The sequence below is a fragment of the Vanessa atalanta genome, chromosome 23 (assembly GCF_905147765.1).
Source record: "Vanessa atalanta chromosome 23, ilVanAtal1.2, whole genome shotgun sequence".
NCBI lineage: Eukaryota > Metazoa > Arthropoda > Insecta > Lepidoptera > Nymphalidae > Vanessa > Vanessa atalanta.
Window position 1 is genome coordinate 480,631 of NC_061893.1, and position 12,370 is coordinate 493,000.

Below are 12,370 nucleotides of genomic sequence, written 5' to 3' on the forward strand. Positions count from 1 at the left end.
ATCAAGATATCGGTTCTGAGTGCAAAACTAAGGTCGGACCGATAAAAATTTGGTTTGTCTGAAGAATCATTCTCAGTAACAGTGAAGTCTGGAAAGTGGAAGTGTACACTGCCATGCCTCGGAACGCACATAAAGCCGTTAATCCTGAGCCTGAACTCTTTCCGGTTGTGTCTGATTTCCATCAGATTATGAGAGTATAGTGTGCCTGTGTTTGAGCACACACCTGTGCACTAGAACATGTTCTGCGTAGTTGACGGGTCTTCCACGAGATTGGCCGACGTGTAAAAAGTGACTAATGACATTCTTGAAGTATCTATATTAAATATAATCCTCTCGTTATGATTCACTAGAATAAAGAATATTTAAATATAAAATCTCTTATTTCTGTACTTTGTCATCCGTTTGTTTAATATTTAAATTAAACAAACGAATGATAAAAAAAAAACAAAAAACATAAATTGTCTACAAAGAATCCTCGACGGACGTAAAAATATTTTTCAAAGAGCGTTTTATTAATAGCCTAGAGTCGAATCCACAAAGGATTTGCTATTTAACATTACCTATTTTTTCTATTGACCTTCTTTTCACATTTTTATTTACTTCCACTCCGCACTGAATTCAATCGTGTTTGAGTGCAACTTGGGAGAAAATAAAAGAGATGTTCCAAGTTTAAATCCAAGTTGGAAAGCGAATTACATTTGAAATTCAAAAACCTATTGGTAATCGTTATCCTGCACAACTAAACTATAATGGTCTTATTTATAAGCATTGTGTAGCAGGTGTTTGGTTAAATACTGATTTCTCTCTCCGTCACCAGTGATTGTACATTTAAAAGAAGAACACGAAGCTATAAATATTTATCACTGGTAAAATACTTTTTCATGAAACATGAAACCACAAAGTGTTTTATTTTATATCTAAAATGTATTCGGTTTTATTTCTAGAAAATAAAAAAAGTATTTTTATCGTCATAGAAACAGTCTTTTTATTTAATGAAACACTGATATAATATTTTATACATTTATATATAATATAAAATACACTTTATTAAATAATAACAATGAATAAAAAATATACATACAAATATAATATTCACAGGAGTTAATTACGTAAACGCAACAACATAAACAGTTTCTTATACGTCGAACAGTCGTAGGTTTTTTAATATTGTATACGTATCAAGAAAAGAAAAAATATATAACGCGGCGTTTTATTACGTTCTATGGTGAGAGGAGGACAGGTTCATTTTCCCCAAGGGAATGTGTCGATTCAACAAAGAAATTCAGCTAGTATTTGGTCCACCTACACCATTCAAACACGTTTACGATTTTCACAGATAATGTTTTTTACTGAGAAATTTTCATTCAAATTTATGTTATATTAATGAAAACGAAATTTTTAATTATGGAATCGATTGTATTTAAGTACCTATAGTTACACTCTCACTCACCCTTTAAACCGAAACACAACAGTACTAAGTATAGCTGGTTGGCAGTAGAATATCTGATGATATAAGTAAATGGTTTCTATGTTCTGTACATGCAGACAGTGATCGCTGTTTGCTAATTTTATATCAGATGATGTTACTCGATGAACATATTATAATTTGATGTTATTAAAAAGATATCCTGATAATCGGCATGCAGTTTATAAAATTATACTATGATGACATTATTTGCTCTAATTTTAAAATAAAAAAAAAACTGAACTTTCTTTTTTACACATTTTACTAATAATAAAAATCCCTCAAACATTTTTTAAGTTTTATAATTATATCGAGATAATTTTGGTACCAATGCAATTCTTTCTATTTAAATTTGTATATTTTTTCCAAAATAAATTTAGTAACCTAGTAATTAAGTTTAGACTAATTATTCTCTAGACACAACCGTCAACCGAATTCAAATAACCAAGTACATGACCACATTCGACTATGGGCTCAAGGCTGAAAGGGCCGAAGTTTTCAAACGCAATTAGAAAGGCAAACATCGAGGGAAGGATGACGGTTAATTAGCGACTGATCGTATGGGCTTGATGATGTTTGGTCTAAGACACGAGAGATCTCAATTTAAGAATATCGAAATATATATTTATTTCTATTTAAAATAAGTACGCAGACTAATAATTGGAACACCTGAGTAAATCATAAGTCACCAACGCTCTTTGGCGCCATAAAAAATAAGATTTCCATTTCAGTCCTTATTATCTTGGGAATAAAAATGTAATGTCCCTTGTGTCAGAAATTGTAAATTTACACTCATTGACCCTTCCCAATAGTGGATCACAATAATACCAAATATTTCTGTTTAACGGTATATTAGGAGTGGTGTTACTTACCCAAAGCCTCTTACTTAACTCACATTTGTAACTTCCTTGTAACTTATTTTTCTTAACTTGGACCAATCTTTAATCACCGTATTGCTCTCGTACAAGACCAATACTGTAAGAGCAATACATAGGATTAAACGCGGATTGCTGGCCATAAATCTATTTCAGGAATTTTGCGCCTCATTAATTTTCCAAACAATGGGAACATTTACTAATAAAACTAAGAAATAGTTGATCCGAGATGTAAAGAAAACAATTGATATTGTATTATAATCGACCATTTACTTATACATTCAAAATTAATATTGATGAACACTTATTAAATTTTTAGTTATATACCCAAAAAATATTATGAAATTCATCAAGAACACAACTGACAGTTACATTTTTTACCACCGTGACAACCCAAGATGGATGCCTCTTTCTTTTTCTGCGTCTGACAGGTGACGTCACTTCCTTGACGACATCATTCAGTTTTCGTTTAACAATAGTTATCTGTTGAAGTCCAAGTCATCTCATTACCATCCAGATCTACCACAATGTCGTTGACTTCTACATAGCGGTAGGTCACGACGGAAACATTATTCTTGCGTCGCAAATTGAGTTAATTTTACCAGCAGCGAGACACCAGGATAACATAACATCTGAAGAATTATATAAGAACAGTTTTGAATCACCGTAGAAACAATAATTGTGAATCAAAAAGTTGTTTGCGATGTCTCCAATGAAGTCATTTAAAGGATCAAAAGCCGTATCGCTATACAAACATTAATTCTACTTGGATATCCTTTAATGTAGGCTTATACATATATCCGTGTCCCAGGTTACCACAGTGACAGATTTTATAATCGATGAGGGTAAACCAGACACAGTAACTAAATAAATTGAAGAACTGAGAGCCTTGTGCTGCTTGTTTACTAAAATAGTTGATATTATGTAATAATGTTTGTGTTTCATTTTTAACTTTAGTTTTTGATAAATAAGGTCTAGTACTCGACAAAAGATCAGTTTTAAAAATGCTAAGTTCATATTTTTCGATTTCCATGTTAGATCTCACTGGAGGCTGCTTTCCGACACAGTGGTAGTATTTTAATATCGACGATTCAAAAACGCTTCGTTGTGAAGTTTACTTGAATAAAATTGATTTGATTTGATAAAATAATTTAATTGTCTTTAATTAAAATATAACTATCTAGAAGAGTAACTATTGCATTTCTTAACATATGTTAACGGAATAATTTTATTAAAAATTATATTTCAAATCGACGGTACCTTCATATTTAATTTAACTGCATAGATTCAAAATTGCTTATAAGAGCCCAGTTTAATTAAGAATATTTAGATTTTGATATTATGCTTGTTTACACTACTAATAGTTACTAACAATTTCACAGTTATTAGTGGAAAAATTGTCTCTTTTTAAATCAGATTTTGATGAGATGAGAATTCAATAGTGAAAATTTTACAACAATATTATAAAAAAATAATGATCAGATGTTATGGTAATTAAGTTAAAAAATTAGCTGATACCGTTTATAGCATCGAACGGAATCCAATAATGTAGACAGGATTCTCGGAAATACTAAGAATAGAAATAATGAGGAATCAGTATTACTTGTACTGTATATATTTGTACTGTACGTATATATATACATATAATAAAATTGGAGTGTCTGTTTGTAATATTAAAATAACTACTTATTACTAAATGCACATGTATGTATACACGGTACATATACCAAAATAAAATTTTTTATAATTTTTGTCGGTCTGTCTGTCTGTTTAACGGCTGAACCGATTTTGACAGAACTTTCACTGGCAGATAGCTGATGTGATAAAGAGTAAATTAGGCTACTTTTATTTTATAAAGTAATAATAAAGTCACGCTGCAATGTCCAACCACTGCTTGCAGCCCTCGCGTGCACCACTCCGGCGTCACGTCGGGTGCCTTCCACCAACGACTTAATATCACAAAAGCTGCCTAATACAGAGTTATTAAGTTATAGTAAAATCTGCGAACTGAAAAATCACTTTTTTGTTAATTTCAAACGCACGAAGGCATAGGTGCAGCTAGTAATAATATTATAAACGCGAGTAGCTGTCTGTCTGTTTGTTTGTTGCTCTTTCACTGCCTATAAGCTAACATCCAACACCTTAAACGAGAGTAAAGCTGCGGGCGATAACTAGTTATCAAAACCAAGAGTAAATAATAGATACGTACGTTACAGTTGTAACGATTTTGGATTATATATTTTGAAGTATATCTTTATATATTATTATAAAGGGTTTTTCTATACAGATGGAAATCTTCAAAGCGACATTCGGTTAAGGTACATACTTTAAAATCTATAGTTACCTTAACTATCGTAATAATATTCGATGCCTTCGAACGTATTACTATTATTAAAACGTAACATTTTTAATAAAAAGCGAGTTCTAAGAGAATATAATTAGACGCTTATAGTATGCTTCTGAACGATCTTCGTCTTCATCCGCAGATATGTCACGTGGTCACTAACTCGGTTGAACAATCACGGATTGCGTTAAGCGTGATAAAATATTCTACAAGTATTTTCCTCTGATCTGTTTAAGAGATAGTTTTGTTGTCTGTCAAAAAAATCAAACTTTAATTAATAAGGCGTATTACTCGATAAAGGATTATGTATTCGATGAAGGTGATAAAAAAGTGTAGAATTAGTGTTCGTTGATATCCATTTGGAGAGGCCTATGTCTAGCAGTGGTCGAATGTGGACTGATGATGATTATATCCATACGGGATACGTAATAATGAAACTATTGCATTATTTTCTTATAAAACTAATTGTCGAAAAAGAGTAACTTAACTAACTAGAGTAACTGAGTTTCTTGCCGGTTCATCTCGGTCCAGTCAACATTCCGAACCGGTGGTAGAGGTAGTTTTTTTAATTAAATTTAATTGTATTGAATGACGGTTTTATTACATTCAAATAATTATTTAAAGGTGTTAGTAAAAGCTTTCTTGAATAAAGTATATTTTGATTTGATTTTACTTCATGGTAAGGCTTTGCGCAAGCCCGTCTGGATTGGTACCACCTACTCATCAGATATTCTACCGCCGTGTTCCGGTTTAAGGGCGGAGTGAGCCAGTATAACTACAAGCACAAAATAAATAAAATCTAAGTTCCCATTTGCTAAAAAAATGATAATATATGATTAAGGGTATTATCATATGCAAAACCAGAGATAGCTTTAACGGATAATATGTAAATAATACATTGAAACTAATTTGCTTACAATTAACTTCAAACAACAAATAAAATATTCATTCCAACTTCCTTTTGTAACCAGTGTTACAAAGTTGAATTATCATACTGAGTATTGTTATAAGACCCGATTTGGATACAACTTAACGACAAATGTAGCTCGATTAATTTAAAGCGTGGAGTTAATGCTTGTTGTTTTCCAGACAGGAAACATAACATACATATATAATATTTAACTAACATGACTGTATTTTTAGATGTTGAAAAATAGTAACTACTGAGTTTCTTGCCGGTTCTTCTCGGTAGAATCTACATTCCGAACCTGTGGTAGCTTCACTTTAAATAGTTTGTTAAATGACGTTTCAAAAGTGCTTGTAAAAGCCTACTTGAATAAAGTATATTTTGATTTTGATTTTATCCACTTTACTTTATTTCTTTAAGCTGAGTCAAACAAACCATTTCTAGTTACTGAGTCCGCTACTGTCTTGTCTATTGTTGCTTAATTAAAGACCCGAGGGAGACACCGAACTGACTAAGAAAGAAAAGTTTTTAAATACAGACTTATGAAATTCTATAAAAACCATTTCTGTACGGGTATATACGGGTGCTATTAGCTAACTAGCTATTTTAAAAAGAGTGCAGATTTTTGGGTCTTTTTAAATAAATCTTCAAATCTTGCTAAAAAAAAAATAGGCAGACTTTGTCTATGACAACCTTAGCCTAAATAGTTTTGAGTTGCCTATACTAGCTTCTCCTTAAAGCTTTGCACCCATCTTTAAGTCACCCTGTATAGTACTTCTATTTTTATTATATAAATACTAAACACGGATGGATCGTCTCTAATAATTGTTGGATTCAAATTATGAAACGAGAAAGAGCGCGTAAAACTTTATATTGAAGCAAAAAAACGAATACAAATTCACGATAGAGCTAATTTTTAATACCTCCATAATTTATAATAATTGTCATGATTTACATCTTATGATGTAAATTTATGATATTGGTGAACTAGTTAAGTTAAGTATTACAACAAAAACAAACTGCTCATTCAGTAAGTGAATTAAATTATAGCATTAATGAATTAATTACCTCATTGGTTATCCAAAAACTTTAACGGAAAGTTTCTGATTTTTAACTAGCGGTCCCGGCTACAAAGGGCTGCAATGTGAGTTAATACGCAAATTTTATATTGATAAAAAATAATAATATGTTTTTAATCCGCTAGGAAAGTCGAAATATTATAGGATTAATGTATTAAACACATAAACCTTCCTTTTAAATCAGTTATTAATGAAAACCGCATTAAAATCAGAAACACACGAGAAGTGACTTCTTAATACGATGTAGAAATTAGTATTTAAAATATTTATATCTGTGTATTTTTTAATGTTTTAATATCCTTTTTGTAGATAATGTATGGATACTATATGGATATGTATGTATATGTTTTTTTATGTAGTATTATATAAGTATGTGCATATATTGTTATACATTGTTAATTAACTTTTAATTCCGCCTTTTGTCCCATTAACTTTATGGTGGTCAATAAAGCATTTAAATAAATAAATAAATAATATCCTTATTATATTATTATATGAGTTTTGATCTTTTATTACTTTCGTTACAACGTTAGAAGATAACGTTAGACAACAGTATATTGAATTCGTACGATTCATTCAACTTAACAAATTATATTCAATTTTAGGCATTTAATTTTAATAATTCTTATAAATGATTATTAAATATTTTATCCAAATATATATGAATAAATTTTCCTTTACAGGAACTGAATTCGTCTTAATGCGCGCACCATAAACGCAAACGGGCGATGCGCCGCGCAACGCGCGCGCTGTTACGTGCGTTGCGCGTAACATGCGCTCGCTAAATGTCACAGCGTGCGCGGCGCTGCTCGAAGAGGTGCGCTGGGACGAGCCGACCAGCGTCGCCAGTCTCGCCGTGCTAGCGCTCATCGACGTACTGGTCATCGCAGGTAAACCCAAAACATTTTAGCCTTGAACCGAATAAATCTATACTAATAAAGAGATAAAATTTGTTTTTTCTTACACAGATAAACTAAGGCACTAGAGAGCCAAATTAAATGAATCCTTAGAAACCTATGTACATTAGTAATGAGTGCTATACTTGTACGGTATGAACAATATTTTTATCATATAGTTTTCTTTATTTATAAATTCGACCCGTGAAGCCGGGGCGGTCGCTTTTTGTAAACATTTATTTAATTTAACACAAGAATAGGAAGAATAGAAATCGTCACACCAATAGTGTTAATTTTGCGGGTGAAATTGCTAAGCGCAGCTACTTACGAAATAATATTAAATACTAAAACCTTCTTCCAGACGCGCTATATCTCATAGTGGTCCGCTTTGGTTAGTCAAAAATTTTCATATATTTGTGGTAAGACTACGGTTCTTCCGGCGTCACGATTTTAAGGCGAAGTTATTATATTTAGATCTAAACAATATAACAAGAAAAGTAAGAATAAAACTATTCGATGTCGCGATTAGTTTTCGGGATATCGATACTGGAGGATCTAAAATATAAAAAATTTAATCTTTATGGAATTTAATAGATTCATAAAAGAAAATAAGGAAATAAAACTTTCGATATCACGTAATTCTATGCCCATTGTTAGGCTTTAGGAAACCTGCATGTGGCTAATTTCAACGAAATTCTGCCACATTTGTATTCCACCAACCCGTATTGGAGCAGCGTGGTGGAATATGCTCCTAACCTTCTCCTCAAAGGCAGAGTAGGCCTTAGCCCAGCAGTAGCAAAATTACAGGCTGCTAATGTAATGTAAAAAAAAAAGTATAATTTAGTTACATTTTATACATTAGTATGAAGAAAGTATAATTGTTGCTTTTTTGGCATTTCTTATGATCTTCTCTGCATTTTATTAAAAAATTAAGCATTTTTCGATTGTATATTATGAGTACGCTTTATAAAATAACATGTGTGTATGATTGAAAAACTAAGAAATGACAAAATAAACGCACACTTAATTGACTTCATACCACAAAAAAAGCGTATGCCAATGATAAAATCCCTAACCAATGGGAACAACTGCACTTCAAAGGGAGTGTAGGCGTTTTCATTTTACGAGTTGAATTCGCTTTTCCATTAGTAGATTACATCTATTTGTGCTTCGAATGAATACTTCTATTGCAAAAGGTTCAAATTTGATGGATTCTCTTATCAACACCTGGTTGAAGTCCAGCACGATGATGGAAAATCTAATCGTATAAGCTATGAAACATTATGTAGGTAATCTGCTCTTTGATAAATGTCGCTAATTTTAAAATGAAATGGGCCAAAACTGTCTTGTTAGAACAAGTGAATCTTAATCGAAGATTCAGAATTTAAGCCTGGACATTATTCCACATCACTGTTCCAACATGTAGTAGAACTTCTTCCAACAAATGCAGGTTTCCTCATGACGTTTTCTTTCATTTCATTTTCTTCATTGCTGAGGATTCGATGAATTGTAAACACAGTTTACATGACAACTCATTAGCGTCCGCGAGGTTATTTTAAACTCAAGACCATGGAGCTCATAATTGTACATACGTTTGAAGACATCAAAATTTTTGAGTTCAAAATTAACCAACTGTAATCAAATTATCAAATACAATTTAAACAGTCAAAGTCTTAACATCGAGTATCGACTTAGTGTATATAACTTTTAGTTTAGCTTGTTACTTTAATTATTGTAATCAGTACACGGCTTTAAATACAATTATTTCGAAAGTGATAAGGTAACCATTGTAAAGTCGTCTCTTTCGAATGTAAACTTAATAAAGGGAGAAAGAGAGAGATAAAGAACAATGTTTAACTAAAAACTAAGGTTTTCGCATAATTAAGGTTATAAGAAACCGGCCTTCAAAATAAATTAATTGCTTAAAAAATTCTAAATCTAACGTTACTTTATACGAGCACGATTTACAAGTATGTTATGGTAATTTAAGTTTCAATATGTGCTAGGAATATATTTTATTTGCAGTCAATAAGAAGGAACAAAACGTTCATAGTAGTAGATCTATTTTTAGGCTCATTCTAGAAATTTAGCTTTTGGATAGGTTTCATTCATATTTATTATACTGGATAATTTATTTTAAATGTTATTTCAATAATCATCACAGTTACATAACATTAATATAATTGCAATTAGATTACTCTTACAAATAAACTTTTTTCGTTCCATTATGATATTAAACAATAATAACCAAGAATGTCTCCGCGGAACGCTAATGGCGTCCGATTTGCCGTTTTGCGTTCTATTTCATTCAATACAAATTTCTCCCTCGGCTTGTTGCTTTGAACGATTTCTTTATCGTTGTAACATTCATTTTAATTCAACTAAGCGTTTTCGATTATGTGATAGAATATTTATTTGAATCACGGCTTAGGATCCCCTTTATATATAACTCTTGTTATAATTATTTCTTTGTCGGTTTATTCGATTGGACCAGTTATGTGGCTAGTTTGAATAGCTGCAGAATCTGTTGCTGTCATTTACTTTATTTCAAGTCCTGATTATAAGTCTACCTAATATTTTAAGTATACCTCCACCCAATGTGCCACCAACCTTGGGATATAAAATGTTACGTCATTTATGCCTGTTAAGCCAGTTCAATCGCCCTCTAATTTGGAACACAATAATACCGTGTATTGCTGTTTGGCAGTAGAATGTACATGATAATTGGGTGAGACATAATCAGTTGGGCTGGAAAAAAGTGCTACGACCATTAAAATTAAATTAAAACAGAAAAAATTGGGAAATGTTATTAGCTTATTCCTATATACTTATTGTACTATCGGATTTTAGCTAATTTCAATTGAATGGAGTTCGATTTTATAAGTGTTTGTGTACACACTTACACACTAGAATATATCCTGCGCAGTCGGCTCTTGGATAGCCGCCGTGGTCGATTCGATCAAGGGGATATCATCGTTAGCAATTTATTGTAATACAATCAAAATAGGGTAATTAGGGTTCAGTTTTTATTTATGCACAGTAAAGTTTGATCAATATCCTTGTATCATTGGACAAAAAGGTGCTATGAAAGGTGCCTTAATGTCTCAATATTGGTCTATGGCTGCCTCTCTTTTTGAGGACAAGGCTTGGAGTTTATTCCATGCTATAAGGCGTTTTGAGGGTACATATTGCAGAATTTTATTAAAATTATACACATGGAGGTTTCCTTGCGATGTCTTCTTCCACCGCAGACCACGTGAATATGCAGTGGTGCTTGCCTGAGTTTGAACCCTCAATCAATTAAGATGCACGCGTTATAACTACTGGGCCATCTCAGCTCAATTATATATATCCAGAGTATCCATGTAATCCAAATATCTTCAAGTTAGAGTAAATAAGCATCTTCTAAACAAGCGCTTTACAGCTTACAAAAAAAGTAAATGAAGTCTTAATAAATTTAGTGTTACACCTTTTTGAAATTTATATTCTACTGAGAACATTGTAAGTAAACTCAGTTGTTCTTCTCCAAATATTAAATTACATGGATCTGTTTATTAAATTATTTGACAAAGAAAATCAACGCCGAAACCAGTGTGCAGTGCGTTTCTGTAATTCATTTCGTATTTCACGCGTGAAATGTTGACAACCGACATACGGTAATAGCTACGCAATTTTGAAAGACGTATCCTATAAATATTATTTTTCCTACATTTTGACAATTCGCTCGGGTTCTACGATGAGTTTCGAGTTTCTTCTTATATAAGTCATCATCAATCATTAAATCCCCATTTTTCCAATGAAATTCTGCCAAAATGTTTATCCACCGACTCTTAGTGGAAAAGAAAGAGAAGAAGAAGAAAAAACGCGTGTATCTTAACCGATGGGTTCAAACTCAGGCAAGCACCACTGAATTTCATGTGCTTAATTTGTGTTTATTATTCATCTCGTGCTCAGCGGTGAAGGAAAATATCACGAGGAAACCTGCATGTGTCTTATTTCAACAAATTCTGGCAATGTGTATTCCACCAACCCGCAGCGTGGTGGAATATGCTCCATATCTTCTCCTCAAAGGGAGAGGAGGCCCTAGCCCAACAGTGGGAAATTTACAGGCTGCTAATGTATGTAATGTACGAAATATGGCCATCATATCTAGACAATCTTTTAATGACTTTTGAGGTGAGATTTAAATTAATTATACATTTAAGATGTGAGAATCGACGGAATATTATTATGCAAACGAAATTTGTACCTGAGGAATGATGTATTTACTTTGCGAAGACGGAAACTTGGTGTTACAAGTTTGTCAACGCTTCTCGTATTTAAACAGTGTTTGTCACTATTTCTAACAAAATTATCATTATTATTGTGAACACGCATCATCTATGCTCATATTATAAATGTTAAAGTACCTAACTCTGTCTGTTATTCACGCTTACATCGCTGAAACGGTTTAGATAAAATTTGTTTCGGAGATATTTTCAGTACCGGGAAAGGACAACGGAATCCGTCTTTTAATTTACCCTCGAGAGTGTGAAATGGGAGGTGACAGTTTGTTAAAGCAACAGGTTTACCTAGTAGAGTTTATATTGATTTTATTACATGTTTAGTGTCGATTCACTGAGTATTCTAGGCTTGTTAGCAACGTCACTTCAAACATTTGTTTTACATTAGGTACGGTAAACGGTATAACTATTTGTTGTAAACAAATTTTGTATGAATGACAATGTGTTTTTTTTCAGTTAACTTTCAAAAGTAATGAAGTATCATGAGTAAGCAATACAATATCACGAATACTTTTAATATT

At 32.2% G+C, this 12,370-nt stretch overlaps 1 protein-coding gene across 1 annotated transcript in view; it reads left to right on the forward strand.

The window, feature by feature from the left end:
- Positions 1-12,370, forward strand: part of LOC125073049 (octopamine receptor Oamb) — a 146,791-nt gene that overhangs the window by 97,098 nt on the left and 37,323 nt on the right. Inside the window, exon 2 of the mRNA XM_047683732.1 lies at positions 7,354-7,560. Within this exon, the coding sequence (XP_047539688.1) occupies positions 7,443-7,560 (118 nt within the window). The 5' untranslated portion in view covers positions 7,354-7,442. The remainder of the gene's footprint in view (positions 1-7,353; positions 7,561-12,370) is intronic.